Here is a 21,488-nt window from a genome sequence, read left to right on the forward strand (position 1 = left end):
AACAGGACATCCCCCTACAGAAGGGTCATGGGGAGGATATGAGCCAGTCAGGGTGCAGTGTAGCAACAATGAAACATTCAACTTTCCTCTAATTCTTAAATGCTTTCTCCACCCCCCACCCCAGCCCCAGTATCATGATCCCAATTCTACCTTACAAATCCGGCTAGACCAGAGGATATACACTGGTACAGATAGGAACTGGAAACACAGGGAATCCAGGACAGATAATCCCTTTAGTACCAGTGGTGAGAGTGGTGATAGCAGAGGGTGGAGGGAAGGTGCGGTAGAAAGGGGGAACCAATTACAAGGATCTACACATAACCTCCTCTCTGGGGAATGGACAACAGAAAACTGGGTGAAGGGAGGGAGACATCGGACAGTGTAAGATATGACAAAATAATAATAATTTATAAATTGTCAAGGGTTCATGAGACAGCGGGGAGCGGGGAGGGAGGGGAAAAATGAGGAGGTGATGCCAAGGGCTTAAATGAAGAGCAAATGTTTTGAAAATGAGGAGGGCAACGAATGTGCAAATGTGCTCGACACAATGGATGGATGTATGGATTGTGATAAGAATTGTATGAGCCCCAATAAAATGATTTTAAAAAGAAAGGAAGAAAGCCCCTAGGAACTTGACATTAGCGGAACTCAAAAGAGGGGCAAGATTTTAATGTTGAGGCTAGCCACTGGTTTTTTCCCCCCTTTCTCCTTCAGAGCTTCACTGTGACTAGCCTTCATCGACCCATTTGTTTCTGTTTTCTTTTTAAGAAACAAAACAGTCTCCCTGCTTACACATACAATAATCAATTGAACAAAACCCTAGGTACTTTGGCTCTTTTTTTTTTAGAGATAACAATTTTTCACCATAAATATATGAAGAGATCCATTAGTCAGTCAGGTGATTATATTGAATTGTTTAGCATAGTCCATCTGGGACAGTTTACTACATTAATTTTTTTTTAATTTGAGGGGTTTCTGGTCATTCAATTAACATTAACTCAAGTTCTACATCCATCTGGCGTTTAACCTGATCATGAATCCTAAGGAAAATCTTTTGGCTTTAAATTCACTCCTTGAGTCAAGGCTTAAAAACATAAAAAGGAAATAGATTTATGTTTCCATGTGGGGGCCGATGTGGGAAGGTGGTTTGTGTTTTCTTTCACTGACATACTTTTTACTGACAATGCCCCTTTTAGTAGTTTCAGCTTTATGTAGGAATCTCTGGCCTGACTTTGTATCTTTTCCTGGACTCGGCTTGTCTAAATCCTGGCACTTCCAAACTCTGGTGAACGTGCAGCTTTGTGAAGTCCACGAGGGACTGGTAAACGCCCTGAGACGGGCAGATGCCCAGGAGAACCGCAGTCTTCAGCACTTACGTCATTTCTGGATTCCTGACTCTGAGGGTCCCCTAACTTTGTTGATGTCTTAATGGTGCATTTATAGGGCCTTAAAGAGGTCTTAAGGAGTCGTGGTGGTATAGTGGTTACAAGATGGGTTGCTAACTATAAGGTCAGCAGTTCGAAACTACTTGCCGCTTTCTGCAGGAGAGAGATGGAGGTGCTTTCTACTCCCATAAAGAGTTACTGTCTCAGAAACTCACAGGAGCAGCTCTATCCTGTCCAGCAGAGTTGCTATGAAGAGACTTTGAGACAATGGTGGTAAGTTTGGGTTTTTGAAAGACACCTTATTGAGCTTGTGTTTAAGGGTCTATTGTCCATTCCGAAACAATGCCTCACACTCTGTTTGCCCACCTCCAAGAGTTCTTTACTGTGTGGAGGGATCCAGAGACATCACATTGATCTTTACTTTATTTGGCCAGCTGTTGCTTTGTTGCTGCCAGGCATAATTCCCTGTTACCTTTCCTCCCTTGTTTCCCAACCCTAACTCCAATGCTTCCAGGTGCACGGGAAGAAAAGGCCCTGTTGTAAGAGCTTCCCCCCACCCGTTCAGGAAGCCCTTTGGGGATTACAGTGCCGCCAACATAAGGTGAAGGCCACAGCTGGCTTATCTATGGTGTTAAGCTAGCACACTGCCTCTCCCAGAATGAGCAGCAAACAAACAAACAAAAACACCTTTGTGGAATGGGTATTTACTACTATGGCTTATTCCTATCTCTGACTCAATAGCACACCCTCTCTTGCCCAGCATAGCTGGGAAAGCCATTGCTGCTCCACTATCCCTGAGGTGGTTTCTTTTTGTAAAGTAGATCAGCACATTTGTAGAGTTTATCTGAAGGAGGAGCCACAGGGGAGCCAATAGTTAAGTGCGTGGTTGCTATCCCAAAGGCGGTGCTATGAACTCAGCCAGCGGCTGCACATGGGAGAACACCTGTAAAATCACAGCCAAGCAAACCCTGCGAGGCAGCTCTGTCTGATGAATGTGGTTGTCACCGGTCAGAACTGAATGGATGGCACCGCACAACAACCGCAAGACTGAAGTGGCGAAAATGCGCAGCAATGCAGTCCAGAGGGAAAGTGTGATTTTGACAGTTTAATAGTGTTTGCCTCTGAATTACTTCTACTATATGTATGAGGTTCTTTTTCAGGCCCTTGATTAGCCGTTAGTCAAATAGCCTTTGCCTTGAACTTCAAGAGAAGACCCATGGTGGGCACGATAGGCAGCAGCACTGTGCTGTTACGGCAGTTAGCGAGTGAGCCAGCCCAAGCTTCCCTTTGACGTCCACAGTGAGGACACCTTCGCTTTCATCTTACTTGCGGTGAGCGCCACACTTGCCACACTTCCTCCTGGGGGCAGAAACTCACAGGGCAGTGCTACCCTCCCTATAGGGCCACTGTGAGTTGGCATGGACTCGGTGGCAGTAAGTTGTTTTTTTTAGTTTGGTGATGTAGGGGGCTATACATTGGGCTGATAACTGTAAAGTCAGCAGTTGGAAACCACCAGCTGTTCCACTGGAGAAAGATGAGGCTTTCTTTCCTTCGGGTTATGGTCGTGCAACAAACCCTCAAAGGTCCCACAGGGTCACCACGAATCAGAATGGACTCAGCACTGAGTTATTGTTGTTGCTTTCTCTCTTCTGTTCACTTGTCTTCCTCTTCCTTACAGCGTCTGCGCATGTGTATTCCTGCTTCTGCTGTCTGGTTTTCCCATGGGTAGACCGTTCTTCCCTGCCTTCCTACATTACTAGATGCTCAGAGCTACCGCCCTCCCTGCCTCCCTGGACTTCACCTTGGCGGCTTTGTGGGCAGAAAGTGAATGTGTGGTGCTCAAGGTAGCATGAGGACTATTTCAAGGCTGAGGATAAAACTGGGACTCTGGCTAGGCTGGCTTTGGTTCGAGGCCCTCATGGAACATCAAAGAGCTCAAGTGCTGATTTTGGTGCGGTTCTTGTCCTGCACTTTCTGGCAAGTGCCAAAGGCCCCCTCAAGGTGTTTTCCTCTACCTGTACATGAACTCCTTGGAACAAGCCTACCATTTTGCATCGGAATGATTTTCTTCCTCCCTAGTGTGATAGCAGAAGCCTTGGTGGCAATGTTGGGTAGGGAGTTGGGCTGCAAACCACAAGGTCAACAGTTCAAAGCCACCAACCTCTCTGAAGGAGATAGATGAGGCTTTCTGCTCATATAAAGAGTTACAGTCTCGGAAAGCCACAGGAGTAGTTCTACCCTGACTGAATGGGGTCGCCACGAGTCGATCTCGCATAGAAACAACTGTAAGGGTGGTGCAGGACCACGAAGCTCGGGCTTTGGGTGGGCACACAGTTGTTGAAGGCTGGAACCCCCTTGATGGCCCCCAACTACAACATGAGTCAGACGAGGCAATGGCCCTGAGTGTGCCATTGCTTTTAAAAGTCCTCCTTCCCCAAACCAAGTCTTCAATGCCATACAGAGTGGAAAATCTTCGGACACTTGCCTTATATTGTTAATGGCTCAACCATTGTAGCCTGCTGGAGGGAAGTTTGGGAATGGTTGGGTTGACTTGCAAGTCTGCTGCCTTTGTGTGAACGCTTGTCTGGGGACCCACTCACTTACTACAAGCACTTTAATCTTTTAATGCTTTGATACTTGGAGAATTATAGGAGCCATATGCCACTTCACAGGTAACTGAGACTTGCCTCAGTGATCTCCATCATTCTGGCTGAAGCATGCTGCTCCTAATACTTCATGCACAGGAAGGAGCCAGAAGGGCAGTCTCCCCCAAATCTATAACTCACCAAACTTTGTGACCTTAAACACCCTCAGGAAGCCTAGATTTTCCAAATGTAGATTTAACTGGGGTTCTTTAGTATATCTTATTAAAGAGAAATCATCTCAAAGGTTCATAAACCTTTCAGGGAAGAGATTTTGCATTCTTGATAAAATCTGTAAGTAAGGTTATCATACATTTTAATGGGACTGAGTTTGTTGTGGCTTTTCTATGTTCTTCTCCCCCACCCCGCCCCCTGCCTACTCCCCCCACTCCCCATAAAATGTCCCTTCCAAGAGTGAATCTTTCCATTGACTGCCTGCAGGCTTACTTTTCTCTTACATCAAGGTGAGAATTGTGCTAGGGTAAAAAGACCCCACAGATTCCAAAGTTCTATAGAGACTCCATCATTAAGCTTTAAACAGGGCAATGCAAAACCATCTTCCTGATGAGGACAAGCATCAAACTCACATATGTGGAGGCTGGCAGAGTCCACCACCTTCCAGCCCTTGTTTTCATTCTATCTGACCAAGATGAAAGGAAATCATCATAGGATCATGACTGGAAGTAGGCCAAAATTATCACTGTCTTGTGACAGGGATGCATACATAAATAAGATTAAATCTTTGGTCTTGATAACCTGACCACATGGTGGTCAGGGTCTGACTCATACCACACTGAGTCACAGTCATCTGGACTCCAACTTACATAAGCTCCTGTGTGCCTGTTAGGCTACTTTTAGTGAATACCTAGGCAAGTTTCCTGGTTCTTTGCAAGAAGATTTTTTTTTTTAATTTAGGGAAGTTTCATAATTTTATTTATTAATTATTTTGTTTAAATCATTTTATTGGGGGCTCTTACAGCCCTTATAAAATTCCATATATCAATTGTATCAATCATAGTTGTACATATGTTGCCACCATCATTTTCTAAACATTTACTTTCTCTTTGAACCCTTGGTATCAGCTTCCCCTCCCAACTTTTATGACCCTTGATTAGTTATAAATTATTACTTTCATATGTTAGACCTACCACTGTCTCCCTTCACCGCTTTTCTTTTGTTCATTCTCCTGGAAGGGAGGGGCTAGGCGTCCATCCTTATAATCAGTTTCCCCTTCTTCCCCTCATCCCCACCTTCCCTCTACCCTCCTGGTATTGCTATTCCCACTGCTGTTCCAGAGGGGTTTATCTCACCTGGATTCTGTGTATTGTGGACTCTTATCTGTACCAGTGTACATGCTTTGGTCTAGCCAGAACTGGAACCAAGGACTGGGATCATGATAGTGGGGGTGAGGAGACCTCAAAGAACCACAGGTTTCAATGGTGCTATACTGAGTCCTGATTGATCCATCCGTTCCTTGTGACCTTCTATGACGAAATGGCAAGGGGATCTTTTTGCATAATCTCCTTTTAACCACACTCTCCCTGAGGGCAAATTGTCACTACCTGGGCATATCCCACACTTGTCTAAACGTGACCACATTGATGGCTTAAGGGTCTACAAGCATCGAGGACGTAACATACAGAACTCAACACGGAGGTAAGGCTCCTGCTGTACAAGGCAGCCTACCACACACCAATCAGCTTATAATCAAGCAGCAATGCAAAATTAAACTGTGAAGCACTATAACTGAATAGTCTGAGAAGTTTCTGTTTAACAAATCGGTAAAAATTATAAATGGAGTTTACTCATTTTCAACTTGCAGCCTAATAGTCTATCGATATTAAAACACCCCTGAGCTTTAAGGATACACTACTATTGAGTTAGTCTGCCTAGACTAGAGAAACTAACCCAAAGAAACTCACATGTGTGTAAGAAAGAGCTTTACTGGTGTGCTTTGTACAATTGATGTGCGTATATGTATGCATTGTGAGAAGAGTTGTATGAGCCCCTAATAAAATATTTTTTAAAAAAGAAAGAGTTTTATATAAAGGGTAATTGTACATTAAGAAACATCCCAGCCCAGTCCAGATTAAGTCCATAAGTCCAATATTTGCCCATATGTCCAAACCAATCTATAAAGTCCTCTTCTGATTCACTCATGATGTGAATGTAGGAAGATCACAGGCCACTGGGTGGGAAATCTTGTAAATCCAGACGTATTGTAAGCATCTAAGTGCTGGCAAGGGTCTTCGCGTGGCTTCTCCAGCACCCAGGGCTACATCAGGGTAGTAGTAAGTATGCCTCAAAGATAAAGCAGAGAGAAGGAAAAGGAGTTGTTTATTCTGCTATTCTGTGGTTCCCTGGCAAGATTCATGGACTCCAGCAGGGAGTCAGAGGTAGAAGTCCAGCTGTCCTGGAGGGAGGTGGGAGCAGAGAGGAAGTGAGAGAAGGGAACCCTGAACTCCAGAGTGAGCCCCACTGTCCGCTGAGGGGGACCTAAGTGTGGTGGAGAACCAGTTTTAAGCTGGTCAGGAGGGGAGGGTAAAACAATAGAGGGAGTGGTTAGAAGCCATAGGTGGGCAAACAAGGAGGAAAGGGTTAGGAGCTGCAGCTGTGGGGCTCTAAGATGCCTCCATCCATAAAAATTCCTAGGTAGGGTGTTTCCTTGCTCATTCTGCCTGGTGCAGAGGGAGATGCCTCATTGATCTGGGGCCCTTGAAGTTAGCTGTCTTGGTGGGGCAGAGGCTGGCAGGCTTTTTCCAATGTCCTTCCTCTGATACCTGACCCAACAGGGAGGTTCAAGTGACTTCTCTTTAGAGATTTCTCACAGTGAGTAGAGAGAATCTCTCCTGTTCCCAAGTAGGAATTTCAGGAATTCCCAGAATCCTTAGAGGAAGGCCATGCCCACACAGAGGTCTCATTGGCTATATTCTGATTGACAGCCTAGACTCCACCCCTACACTCTTAATCCTCAAATTGACATCAGATTATGTTAACTACCACAACTACGTTCCAGCTTTCAAAGGAACTTTCTGTTTAAAATATTTGTATAAAAGGGAAACAAAGCTTGAAATGTTTAAATAGAAGTGTTAAAAACAGGCAAGTGAACTTTACTTGTATTTCCTGTTGATATTCCAGTTAAGGATTTTTCTGTCCAAGACCCAAGGCGCCCATTCCCAAATTTCATTATCATGTAATCACAAGAACATGGCCCCACAGGAGAAATTTCACGTTTTCTCCTGTCGATTCCATTTTCTCTTCATTAGCATTTTCACTTTTCCTCCTTCCTTGTCAGCTTATCTGCAAAAGGAAAACATATGTCAGTTCTCAGCCACTCTTTTCTCAGTGAGTCAGTTTGGTGTTTGCTTTCTTGTCATCTTTGAATTTTTTTGTTGATACCATGTGGATGGTTTCAGTAATGGAAGGCATGCTGAAATCAAGAAAAAAACAGCAACAAAACTCAGAATATGGATTTCCATACAATTATGTGGGACACAAATGTCCCAAGTAGACTTGTGGTAGGATCAGTGGGGTGAGGCCTATATCTTGTTTCATGTAGTTATACAGGTCCCTGCTAGGGGGTAGCACAAACGACAACTGGGATAAGGAGCTTTCCAAGAAATCTAGAGACTGAAAAAAAAAATGTAGGCTATAAATGCCCCATCGGTCAACACAAGTTTAAAAAACAGATCATTGCAACTTTAGGAAAACACACCTGTGTTCTGGCGCGAATAATCCAGGATGTAGCTGCATGCATGTTTCCTGGAAAGAGGAAAGGGGTAAACATTAGTGCTGCTTATCTCACGGCATTGAATAACTGAAGGAAGGACCTTAGAAGTAAAAATAAATAAAGCTTCTTGACAGTGGAAGGTGCTAAAGGCAGCAATTAGTATAGGACCGCCTTTGTGCAACACGTCTTTCTCACCCCCCCGCAGCGACTTAGGTGAAAAAGGTGTGCACTAAATGGACACGAGTCAGATTCGCTACAAGCAATTTTAGTTGGTAGAGCAAACACACTTCGAAGCTTAATTGTCGCTTTCCTCCAGTCTACCCATATGCGTATGCCCCCCGAATTCTGGAGGGGGAAGTGGAGCGTTTCCCAGCAGCTGGTGGCCTTCTTTGCTGAAAGAAGGGAGGAAGGAAAGGTGGATGGGAAAGAAAAAGCCGGGAGCAAGAACGGGAGGTGGAGAACTGGGAGGGAGGGAAGAAGTAAACAGAATGAGCAAAGGAAAGAAGTTTGAATGAAGGGGGTAAAGGAGTGAGACAAACGAAGGAAAGAGGGGAGGGAAGGGGGTGGGGAGAGAGAGAGAGAAAATCAGTATTGTCTCAGGTCCCCTAGGGACCCCTCAGGTCCCCTAGCAGCATTGCACATTCCGAGAGGCAATGTATTGTTTTCTGGAAAGCCTCAAAGCTTAGCTATTCGGAGAATGTTTGGCCAAGCCCGTTGGGGAACGGGCGAGGTAGGGGGCTGGCGGGAGGGGCGGAGAGGGGGTGCGAGCTGAGGGTCTACCCTCGCACTGCCCCCACCGCCCCCAGGCGCCGGGACGGAACTGGGGGAGACCTAGCGGCAGCCTTCAGGTCACCCCGGGAACTGCCGCTCGCGCGGGTCCTGCAGCGGCAGGCGGGGGGCGGGGAGGGCGCAAGGCGCGCGGGGCGCGGGGATGTGCGAGCGGCGAAGCTCGGCCGGGCGCGGGCGGGAGCAGCCTCCCCACTCGCGGAGCGCGGTGTGCTGAGAGGCCACGGTGAGTGTCTACGGGTGCGGGTCCGAGGGACGCCCGGCTCCCGCCCGGCCCCGGGGCTCCGGCCCGGGGAGGGCCCCGCCACCCTCCGCGGAGAGCGCCGTGGGCTCCGCGCCGCCGCCGGCGCGCCAGGGCGGACGCGCGGCCGGCCCCGCGCGCGCCGGGCTCCCAGCCGGCGGCCCCGCGCGCTCATTGGTCGGAATGTGTGCTCCGCTGCCTCCAACTTCTCCCGAATCCCGCGGGTGAGTCCCGGGAGAGCGAGCTGGCGCCCGGAGAAGGGGGCGCGGGGCGCGAGCGCCCGGGGCGGCGGGAGCCCGGGGGACGCGCACCCGAGGGCAGACGGCAACGGAGGGAGCGGCTGCGGGACCCGCGGCTCCGGTCTCAGCGCCCGGGACCTGTCGGCCTTGGGCGAGGGAGGCGTGCCTCGGGCAGGGACCCAAGGCCAAGGGCGACCTGAAGAGCGAGCAAAGGGGCAAAGGGTGTCTTTGCCATCTGGAGCAGGGCTCTGTTCGGGCTAGATCCCAGGACGCCTCCTCGGGCTCCTTCCCTTCGCTCCCTGCAGCCTTTGCCGCCCAGAGTTGGGTTTGGGTACGGGGATCGGCGCCAGCAAGTATCTGCGGGGCGATTTGGGCGCTGGGGATTCCTGTGGTGGAGACACCGGTTATTACTTTATTTTTGAAAGCCAGGTTTGTTCTCATTTGGGTTTCGGTCGGATCTTCCCCTCATTGGGAACTCACTTTTCTGTTTTCACTTTTCTTCACCTGAAGACCTGTTCAGCCCCCCACCCCCTTCAAGCTCGCTTTGAGCTTTAGTTTCCTATTATGTAATTTAGGCTGAATGCTCAGCTCTCTGGAGGGTTGGTTGGCGGGAGGTGGGGGCAGTTCTTGTGTAGATTTCAACTTCCAAGAAAGACTTTGATTTTCTTCCTTGGTCTCAGTCTACTCATCTGATTTGAGGCAGAATGTTTTTTGCTAGGGAACGTCCCTCTGTAGTTTCTTTACCAAGTCTGCTCCTCCTCCCTGTGATTCAAATGGGAATTTTATTCAACTGAGAACTAGTCCCAGACTTGCCTTGTCAGCATTTGTGCTACTAATGGGCAAACGGGGGACGCAGGCGCGTAACATACTTAACTCCCTTGCGTTATTGCTGGATTCTAGCACTTAAAAAGGAAAAAGAAATTGGCCCACTGGTTCTTGACCTCGATGCTGGTGTCTTTGCGTGTACAGCAGCATTACACATGGGAACGGTGTGGTGAGACGTTGTGCCAGAACTCCTATTCCAGGCCCAGGAACGCTTACACATTAATATCCGAAGGAAACAGGAGATGAATTCTCCTGCGAGCCTGCTTCCTTAGCTTCTCTGACTGTCATCTCAATACTGAACCTGTTCCTCCTCTTCCCCGACCTCCGTTTCCATGATACGAACTGTAATTGCATAGCACAGCCGCAGGGACTTGGAGAAATAAGGTAATGTAGTAAGGTGCAGTAAAGATGGAAATTGCTTAGGCTTACATACTTCTCTTTAACAAACCATTTATCCTCCAGGTTCCTTGATTTGTGTGTGTGATAAGTGATATGTTGATGCTCAACTGGCGGAAGGGTTGCTGCCTTATATTGCTTTGAAATTCAGCTCACACTTCAGCCAGACAATCGTTTATTTCCTCAGTGATGCCGCCAAACTGCAGTTTGCAGGGGACTTTTGTGGGGTCAGACCTCTCAATTCACTTGTATCTCCCTCTGAGGAAGTCTCTACTTTGTGGGTTTAAGCTTTCCAACACATTTTCAATGGAAGGGAAATGTTTTTAGGATGTGCGTATTATTTTCACAGATCCTGCTCTAAGGGGGACCAGCAGTATCAACTTTATAGAGGTTTTGTATCTTTTTATTTAGTGGCTTCTTCTTTCCACTCACCCCCACGCCCCTATCTCCAACATGGAGTAGGGTTGTGTGTGGTTGAATGGAAGTATCTGTGAGCTGGTCTGGTCTATGCTGAGGTTCGAGATTCTGACCCCAGTTTTCTTTAAGAAAACAGCAAGTCCAGCAAAATCAACTGAGAATGAATGGGAAAGTTAGCGAAGAGCTGACACTTGCCTATTAATGCCTTTGCTCGGTGCAGCTGAAAAGTGCCACTGGGGAGCTACAGAATTTCTAGAGCTTTCACAAAAGGCTTAGGAGACAGTCTGCAGGTGAATTCTGAGATGATGTCCTGTTGATGCAAGTGAAGGAATTAAGGCTTCAGTCAACTACCCTACTTTCCTCTTCCTGTATCTGCAGCCTTAGGTGCAAATGTATTAAGAACACTAAGTTCCAGGGTCAGCAGGAGACACCTAGGGAAAGTTCCCTGACAAAGAGATGTCTTCGGAAAGCCTGCGGGTGGAGCACCTGGCCTGAACTCCCCAATGGCCCCTGGTCCCTGAATGAAGTTTTACTTCATCAAACTGGTTGCTGTTTCTCAGAGAGAGATCCAGGCAGAGAAATGAGTCGTTTTACAGCAGGAAAGCGTGTCTCTAGATTGTCTTCTGAAACATTAGAGCAAAGGAAGGAATGCCGAAGAAGGGAAAACACTTGAACAAACACAATATTCAGATGTTCCTTAAGCCAGTCTTGACTTACTCAAGGGCGAATGTCTTCTTTTATTTATTCATCTACTTCTTTGTGTCAGCATTCATTTCTCTACCTTGCCTTGAGTCAGAATCGACTCGGTGGCAGGGAGTTTGGGTTTTGGTTTTGTACACTGTGCAGATAGATTCAACTTGTTCTCATCCCTTCGCTGCCTAACCACCATCTCTGTAGTGGGCATCTCTAGTAAAATAGTACTAAAATCAATGTAATTCCATAAAATAACCTTTAGGCTACGAGAATTAGCCAGCCAGCATGAGTTACGTAACCATTAAGTAAGACATTTTAACACTCAGGTACATTGCATTCCTCTCTTATTGAGCTGACAGGGTTTTCATTGTCTCATAAAATATTTTTATTTGAGAGTCTGTCCTTAGTTACAGTCTCATGTAATCAAGGGGAGAGCATGTTTAAGACTTTGGATCTAGAACTTTAAAGTCCAGTTGTGGTTCATTTATTAATAACTCACCGGGGAGGTCAAATTCCTAGTTACTTGCAAGATTCCCCAGTCCACATTTCCAATGTGGAATTTGTTTATGATGTGAACCCTTCCCCAGTTTTCACAAACGCACCCTCAGGGAATTCGGTGTAGTCAAGCAGGATGTTTCAACATAAGAGCCTTTGGAGAAGTCACTTCATCGGGAAAGGAACTTATACTGGTTAGGATGCATCCAGATGTCTGTAACTCATTGTTTAAGTGCTTCGCTTTCCTTGATGCATCAAGAATGAATAGTGAATGGCCAATAAAGAATCACTAGACCTCTAAAAGAAACATAATGACATTTAATATTTAGACTTGTATCTACTTAGTTTTCAGCCAAACTTGCACAAGGAGATGCAAAAGTAACTTTTTCCGCCTGGTGATACTTTTTAATTTCAAACAGCGATCAAGTGTAAGCTCTATCAGGAACAGTCAGCAGTTGTATAGCCTTTCATAAGTCCCCGGACTTCTGTGCTCCCTGGTTTCCTAAAGCTTACATTTGGAGTGTAACATTCAGGTCAAGAAGTTTCCAGAAGGGAGGCCGTATGAGGCACCAAGCTTGCTTGTTCGAAGCGCAGACGGGCTCAGTGAGGGTCATGGTGCAGCCTGGACCAGGCAGGGCTCCGCTCACTGCTCTCAGTGTGACACTGCCGTTGCGAGGATGGCGCACAACTGAACAGTATCTCGTTCTGCTGTTCCAAGTTCGCGATGAGTCAGAACCAACTTGAAGGCACCTGACGATGACAAGTGACAGATGCACTCTGAGGCGTCTGGAAGAAAGACGTGGCAATTTGCTTCCACCAGCTCACAGCCTTAAACCTTACGGAAGGGAGTTTTTCTTTGACTCATGGAGTTGCCATGAGTTGTAATTGATTCTGATGACAACTCTTTTTCCAGGGCAGGGGTTATTAATAGACGTCTTGTTTTAAATACAAGGACTAGAGCTAAACAATTGATACTGCCATCCAAATGGCAAAGTGTCTGTTCCTTTGTGTTTAAGTCACATTTTCATTTTCCTTCTTCAACTGACCAGGAAAAGATTCGTTGTATTTAATGTGTTTCATCCTCAAGTGCAAACTGCTGACGAGTTAGGAGGCACCCATGTCAGTAGCAGTAGTAATTTTGAGTTGTATAAATAAAAGCTTTTAAGACTTAAAAATAAACTACCACAAGAGTTTGTTCTTCCCCACCCCTTTTAAAAAATCTGTATTTACTTATCAAATTACCGCTCAGTCAAAATCTCAAGGAATTAGTCACTGATTTCTGCACTTCTAAAAAAAGCCACCAGAAAAAGGGAACAAGATAAAAATGAACCTTTGCCGTTGGTGCAAAGTTCAGAAGGGTTGCTTTAAAACTCCTTAATGGTGATGCAGCAGATATTTGCTTATGAACTCCTGAAGTAGCCCTATGTGAGTATTAAACGGAATTGCTTTGTCTAACTTTGCATATATATATATATATATATATATATATATAATGACTTGTGACTGGGTTCTATATTCTTCCCTTTCTGAATAAAATCTTTGACCTTTTCAACTAAAATTTTGCTTGCTTTCTATTGTAAGATGGATTAACTATTATTCAGCCACGTTAAGCCTGGCAAATTGTACATGCATTTTCTTCTTCTTTTGCTCACTTTATAGCACTTCTGTTTTGTTTTTGTAGATTTTAGGGGATGGGCAGATCAGAAAGTCAGATGGATATAACTGATATCAACACTCCAAAGCCGAAAAAGAAACAGCGATGGACCGCCCTGGAGATCAGCCTCTCGGTCCTCGTCCTGCTGCTGGCGATCATAGCTGCGACAATGATAGCGCTCTATGCAACCTACGATGGTGAGCCACTCCCCTACCAGAACACCAGCAAGTGGGTAAAGCCCCCGTCGCTGGCTTTTGCCCTCGAACACAAGGCATCCGGGGCAGAAACACTTAAGGGTGATAGATTTTATTTATAAAATACCACCTGAAGAGGCCAACACAGTTCACTTTGGCTGAAGCGCCATGTCTTTTGTGTTTGTGCTGGGTTATGAATGACCAAGTATATTTAGTTCACTGGTGCTTATTTTATATTCTGATGTATCATTTTATTTGATTAAAGTATATACAGTTTTATGGCTCAGGTCAGCAACAGTCATTAGTCAATTTTGGTTGTGTCATTGAAATTTGAAAGACTACAGGAATTTAAAAGATTTAATTTGACTCATAGAATTCTGCCCCCCCCCTCAAGAATTAGATAAAATGCATTCCTTAATGGGAAAGAAAAAAAAAAGATTACCAGACTAAAGCAACTGATTATTTGGCATTGAAGAAACTTAGGTTTTTCATAGTAATTTTAATTTTCCTCCCCCATAACCGTTGAAAATTACATAATGTTTAAGTTTTAAGGAATAGTTTATTTCCTTAGTAGCAGGTAAAAAGAATGAAATACAGGCAGAAATCAGGAAATTTATATTCCAATACTTATGCGAGCACCGTCTTTTTCCTAGATGGCATCTGCAAGTCACCAGGCTGCATAAAATCAGGTAAGAAAATGATTTCTAAAATTAATAGCTTGTCACATATCAAACTGCCATACTAATAGACACATATCTATGTTTGCATTATTTATGCTCTTACTCTGAATGATTTGTTATGTGTTTGGCTCTATATTACAGGAAAATCAAAATGTGTGTAAGTAGTTAGATTAATTAATTTGTTGAGTTAAAAAATAAAGGGAGTTGATGATTTTTAGCCCTAGGATTTGTGGTTGGTGGGCCCATAGAGGACTGTGTCTTCACTAGCTAAAGCTCACCATTTCGCTGGATAGGGAAACCGATACACGTGAAGCAGCATATTAGAAATGTATGGCTGTATTCTGGGTGTGAGTTGCTGGAGAACTGCGGCCCTGAGAAGGGAGACATGCAGTCGTGCAGGGCTGCACGGGCAATTTGAGATTGTAGAGGAGGGCTTCCTTCAGCAGAGGGTGGATCTGGAAATGGACCCTACAGAGGAGGGAATTTCAAACAAGTGGAAGAACAAGGATGGGTCCTGTCGTTGAGAAACAGTGAAAATATGGAGGGGTGATGGGTACAGGGCCTGTTAAGGAAAGCCTTGCAAACCGTATCTCACCGTGATGTCATAAAGAAGTCATGGATATTACCATCAGCAGGAATGGGGGAACATGAGATTGAAAGGTGACTCTGGCAATGTTAGGCTGGGTAGACGGAGTGAGAAGAGATGAGCCAGGAAGGACAGGCAGGTGAGGAAATCAGGTGTGAGCTACAGCCAGCCAGGGGTGGGAGGAGAGCTGGGAGACAATGTGAGGGGAGAAGGGAGGTGCTTCAGGAGAGCTGACTGGCTAAATAAAATGAAGACTATCAGTGAGTTGAAAAGGGTACCAAGTTTCAACGAATGAAGGATTTAGGAGAATGATGACAACGAATGCAGAAAGAGAAACAAACAAAATTGAAAAGCCCCAAGGGAAATGAGTTCGATTTCCAGGAGAAACATGAGGAATGCAAACCTGGGAGTGTTGGTTTTCGTACGGGGTAGACGGACAGGGGGCATGCAGAGGTGGGGCAAAGAAACCAGAGGGCCAGCCTTGGGCTCCTCAGCGCAGGGGTGACCTTTGGAGTCTCCAGGCTATTGACTACCCACAAGAAGAGAAGAAGAGGACCGGGAGCTGAACTTGGGAGAACATCAAAAATTGGGATGGAAGAAAAAGAAAAGTCAAAGAAGGAAAACGGTATTGACCTCTATAAGTCACATTAATACAGTGGGGCGGGGGAGAAGAGCATTTGACATGAGATAAAAAAATGAGAGATGGGGAGTATATTAAGGGCTGAGAAGCTAGGAGGTAAATAGAAGTCAATGTATAAAAGAAAAGCTTTTAAAAACCTGCTGGATATGAAATTATAATAGGGAAACTGGTAGGGAGGGACAGTAACTTGCCAACTTGGACACATAGCAACGTAGAGTCACCCTGGAAAACTCTCAGCAGGGTTCTCATCCTCATAGCCCTCTAGACTTATTTTCATAGGGAACAATTTAGGAAAAACATATTTTTTTAAAAACCTTGTTTTGTCTCTGGGAAAGTGCCCGTGATGTTGGGCAGCAAATGACTGGTGTCAGATCTGCTTCAGGCCACACGGCACCAGGCCGTAGGGGCCGCAGGAACCATGCATTAGATGTAGGGCAAAAATGCGTCAAAAATGATACAGAAATGCAAAGGGCACGTATTTAGAACAATGGACTATAACTTAGAATTCTGAGATACTTTTCATCAGCATTGACTTTGTTATCTTTAATAACAATTCCTCAAGTGGGTGGCATTAACAAACAGAAATGCAGTCTCTCACAGTTTAAGAAGCTACAAGTCTGAATTCAGGCGGCCAGCTCTCAGGATGGCTTTCTCTGTTGGCTCTTGGAGAAGGCCCTTTGCTCCTTTCAATATCTCTGGCCCTGACGTTCCTTTGAGATTTACTTGTGTTTTGGCATCTGTTTGGTTTATGAGTTTCTCAGCATAAGAACCAGACTTCCAAAGGGCGCATTCCTCTCGGGTGCATGTTTGAAAGTAGGATCTGCTTGTTTGTTTGATATCTTTATACCTTAGAAGAGACTGATTTGAGAGATAACCTAATCCTGTAGATTGGGATCTTCATTAACATAATCTGGCTCTTCCTCATTAACATAACTCTGCCGCTGACCCTGCCTTATCAACGCCATATGTTAGAATTTACAGTGCATAGGAGACTTATAGTTGGTTGGATGCAATTCAATCCATGACAATTACTTTGCCAAGTATAGTGAATATTCAAACTCACATAAAAATGCTCAACAAAAATGGTCAAAATATATTGGGACAGATTGTTTCTTGAAAGAAATGTAGTTATTTGGGCAGAAGGTTCAAGAGCTCTCATTAAATGATGCTTGTGTCTCAGTGTGGTCTGTGTGCGTTTATTATGGACGACTTTCAGCATTTTGTTTCATATCCCTAGAACAACCCATACTGCAGGTGATTTGGAAGCGAATCCCACACGCCCTACTATTTCACCAGTGACTAGTTCACTTTGTGACTTGAAATGTCAAAAGTCCCTTTTTAAATCCAAACTCAGTGCATTTATAATTTTGTCTCATCAACTATCTTATCAGCGATTTTCTACTTGCTTTTAAATGTTTTAAATGGTTGTTCATATGAGAGCCAGTAACACCCGCCTTTAAAAAATTTTTTAAATCATTTTATTGAGGCTCATACAACTCTTATCACAATCCATACACCCATCAACTAGCTGACATGTCTCTTAAGTCTCCTAATCTATAGGCTCTCATTTCTCTTTCTGTCTCTTGCATCTTGCTTTGGAAGAGACTGTCATTTGACCAGGGAGACATGTGTTTGTAAAGTCTAACAGATGATTTTGCTCCAGATGCAGACTGGTTTCTCTAGTTATACCAACCCCATGGAACAATGTGACATTCAGATTCTGGAATTTCAGATGTGAGTTATTCGCTCTAGAGGATATGGCTTTTTTATAGCTTTTTGGCAATGGCTCAATTCATTAAAATGTATTTAACGAGAACCTTTTAATTAAAGCTTAGAAATGAGACACCTTACAGAATTGAATCTTGGCAGTACTCGCTACAATAGAATAAGATTCAGTGGTAAACCAAGTCACTGGGCTTTTCCTTTATTCTGCCCTTCAGGTTTACAAGTTGATAGAATACTTTCATGTTTTAGTCACTACTTTTCCTGGGATGGAATAAAGATGGTAATATCTTTATGCATATGCACGCATGTGTGTGTGTTTGTGCGCATGCATACACAGAGTCCTCTGCTGCTTGGGAAGCCTTTTCTGCCACAGAAAACACAGCTGTTGCTTCTAGAAGGTGCTAAGTAGGAGGAAATCTCTGGGAAATCCTGAAGGGAAGAAAGCAATAGAGAGAGTCAGAGAGGATGGTGGACTGAATGGAACAGAAAAGAAATGACAGAAAAGGGTAGAAAAAAATGTTTTACAACAACTTACCACCAAGTTTTTAGATCACCTTAAGAAGCCTGAGAGAGGTTCCAACCTGAATCCTCCTCCCAGTATCATGTCAAACACGTTTCTCTCTTTGATCCTCGGTAGACAAAGAATAGATGTAAAGCCAAGCCAAGGCAAAAGTGAAGCCTAGGCTGTGGCTTACCTTAAAATCTGCACTCGTCAAGTTGATTCTGATTCAGCAACTCCGGAGCAGGATGGTTTCTTTGGCGGTGTGAGACTATAAACGTGTGCCTGAAGAGACAGCCCCAGCTTTTGTAATGGAGCAGCTGCTCAGGTTGAATCCTTGGCCTGTCCATTCGTAGTCCAATACTTAACTCATAACACCACCAAGCGACTTAAATATCCGTTAAATAGATACAGTGTACATTCAACAATATTCATAACAATGATAAGACCCCACTGCCCTCAAGTCAACCCTGCCTCATGGTGACCTCATGGGTGATAGCAAAGAACTGTTCCATATGGTTTTCTCAGCTAGAATCTTGAAGGAAACAAGTCCCTGAGCCTTCCTTCAGTGACACTCCTGGACAGATTTGAATTTACAACGTTTGGGTTAATAGTTGAGCTCAAATATTTGCATGATGACTCGGGGACCTAATAAACAAAATCTGTTGCCATCAAGCTGATATTAACTCGTGGAGTGTGGCCTTTACATTTACCCTAACAGTACAGCTCCCCTATGTACAAAATGATCAATATGAAAAATGATACCCCCCAAAAGAAAGGAAAATTATACCAGAGCAAAATACAAAAAAAGCACAACTTAACATGTTTTAAAGCAATGTTCAAGGTACTGCTATTAAAAGTATGAGTGGTAATATTTATCTTTGATTTACCCTATTGGAAAGTGAGAAACATACATGACAAAAGAGCTGATGTGTAATTTCCAAAATTTCCTTCTGCACACCTAAAATTAGCCTAGTTTCTATTCCATTGGAATTTTCCTAACTCAGGAGATTTCAAGGAATCCCAAGGTTAAAGCCTTTGTCGGCATGTCTACTGTTGACATTCTGGTTGGATCATTCTTTGTCGCATGGTGGCTGTTGTGTGCATTGTAGAATGTTGGTAGCACTCTGGCCTCTGTACCCATGAAGCACGCAAGTCACACTGTCCTTTCAGTTGTGAGAATTTCTCCAGTTGTTGCTAACTGTCCCGGTGGTTTCCAGTGTTTGAAGGATCCGAAGAAGTCGTCAAAAGTTAGCCCTCACCCCAGACAGGGCTATGTCTTAATCCCTGGAATCGGTGAGTATGTTACAAATATGTGTCAAAAAAGACCTTTGTGGAAGTGACTAAGATAAGGGAAATTATCTGGGATTTTCAGGGCATGTCAAATGTAGTGGCAAGTGTCCTTAGAAGAAGGGAAAGGAGGGTCATAGTAAGGAGAAATATGATGATGTAAGAAAAGTGGGTGGGGGGCGGTAGAGGGGGGAATGGGCCATGCCAAAAAGTGCTCCTGGGAAAGGCAAGGAGCGCACATTCTCCCCTAGAGCTTCTAGAAGGAGCAAAGTCCTGCCTGCACGTTTTGACTTGTGCCCTCCAGAACTATAAGGTCATGTATTTGTGTTGTTTTAAGTCACTCAACTGGTGAAGGTTTGTTACTGGAGCAATAGGAAACTAATATATCCTCCATTAGTTCCATTATTTGAAGTCATCTTGGAAGAATTAAGACACATGGACATACAGATTTTTCTCATTGAGTAGCTATTTTACTACTAAACTGAAGAATGAATGCAGGAGTCCTTGGATGGCACAAATAGTTAAGTGCAGGATTGCCAGCCAAAAGGTTGGGGGTTCAAACCTACCCAGGGATGCTTCACAGGTAAGAGCTGATCAACTGCTTCTGTAAGATCGCAGCCTTAAAACTACTATGATGCAGTTCTACTCTGCACACTAGGGTCACCATGAGCCAGAGTCAACTCAACCACAGCCAACCCCACCCATCCCAACACCACCCAAAGGGTACAGGCACAAGAGAGGAATTTTAACATAGGTTAATAGTGCCAAAATAGGAGGAATAGATAATCAGGAGAAAATAGAGACAATGAAAGAGAATGGAGTTTACGTGTATTAATTTATTTGAATCTCGTAATGGCCCTACAAGGTCATTGCCTCATTACCTTCTTTTAATGGATGAGCAAATTGGAGCTGAGATTGAGACTCTGGGTCTGGCTCGAGTCACTTTCTATATGACCTCAAAGGACATCGGGAGTCTTTCACTTTCATGTCCACCCCCTGGATATGTAGTACATGAAAGTGGGCTGCCCCCTTTCCTGTTACAATTTGGAAACCCAAGAGGTGAAATAACTAAATCTCTACATATACATACGGGGAGGAGAATGGCACTCTCTTAGACCCAGTAAACCAGCTACTTTCCTAAGAAGAGTGAACAGAAATCGACAGGTTTAGAGGAGCCAATGTGAGTGGGGTTCAAAATTCTCCCCACATTGTGCAGCTAAAGAAGTGAAGCCACACGAGCAAGCAGCCCATCCAAGGAGCAGCACCACCTATGCAGTATTTCAGGTGGTACCCGGCACAGTGTGCGCCACTTTCCTAGGAGATGGGCGCACGGAGCATCAAGACCCCGGAAGAAATACACTCATCAGGACTCCACTCCCCTGCCTGGCATCCTGTACTCACCTAGCATGCTTTTGCTGAGTTTTTAGTTTTTAATACAAGAAAGAAAGCACTGGAAAGATACCTTCAACCTGGTGAGATGTAGTATCAGTTTTGTGTCAGGTGAGCTAAGACCTTGGAAATGAACCTTCCAAATACCTGGGCATCTCTACAAAGCTCAGATCTTGGTAATATACCTCAGGGAAGTCTCTGGCCATCCGCCTGCTGCTTTTTTGTTGCAACAGCGACCATCCCTGTACTGTGATGGACCACGGTCCCTTCCTTCTTGCCTGTTAATACCCTGGCAGCCTCCATGAGGAAAAAGGGCACAAATCGATCAGTGCAGGTGGAACTACAGACTGACTCAAGAGCTGCCAGCCCTGCAGCAACCTTCCGGAGTAGATGAGACTATTTCATTATAGAATTAAGTTTGAAAAAAAAAGTCTCTGGGGGCAATAAGAATGCATCAGGTCTCTTAGTGGGAAGCCTGCTGAAACACACCTTTGTGAAGATGAATGTGCTATGTGAGGGCTTCTATGTGAGGTTTCTTTGAGACAGTTTGCATGACAATTGTTCAACAATAACCCCAAACCACACCCTTATCCATCGAGTTCATTTGGATTCCCCTGTAAGATGGCGTAGAACCGCCCCACGGGGTTCAGAGGTTGAAATCGGCATGGAAACAGACTGTTGCGTGTCTCTCCGGCACAGCTGCCGATGGGTGTGAACTGCTGCTCAGTCCCTCATTGAACCGCTACACCACCTCAAAGTTGCGCCAGTTAGAAACAACATTTGCCAATCAAATCCTGTTCTGCCACAACGGAGTAATTAACTCCTCTAGACCTTGTTTTCCATCTGGCAAATTTTAAGCCGTAAGGCACCATCATTTTTTTATATGTGCTCAAGCGATAGAAAACAGATCAATTGGATTAAAAGGTTATCTTAAAAAATGGGGGGTAGAAATATGACAATGCTCTGGTAGACTTATCTGGGA

General features: G+C 44.7%; 1 protein-coding gene across 3 annotated transcripts in view; it reads left to right on the top strand.

Moving 5' to 3' along the window:
• Window positions 1–8,676: 8,676 nt before the first annotated feature.
• Window positions 8,677–21,488, top strand: part of MME (membrane metalloendopeptidase) — a 100,308-nt gene continuing 87,496 nt past the window's right edge. The window contains exons 1-3 of one of the 3 annotated variants that reach the window (XM_075546947.1): window positions 8,677–8,769; window positions 13,531–13,700; window positions 14,351–14,386. In XM_075546947.1, coding sequence (XP_075403062.1) covers window positions 13,541–13,700; window positions 14,351–14,386 — 196 coding nt within the window. In that variant the 5' untranslated portion in view covers window positions 8,677–8,769; window positions 13,531–13,540. Of the gene's footprint in view, window positions 8,770–8,884; window positions 9,009–9,098; window positions 9,453–13,530; window positions 13,701–14,350; window positions 14,387–21,488 lie in introns of those variants that run through there. The other 2 variants (XM_075546948.1, XM_075546949.1) reach the window with 2 other exon arrangements.

This window comes from Tenrec ecaudatus, chromosome 4 (genome assembly GCF_050624435.1).
Source record: "Tenrec ecaudatus isolate mTenEca1 chromosome 4, mTenEca1.hap1, whole genome shotgun sequence".
Lineage (NCBI taxonomy): Eukaryota > Metazoa > Chordata > Mammalia > Afrosoricida > Tenrecidae > Tenrec > Tenrec ecaudatus.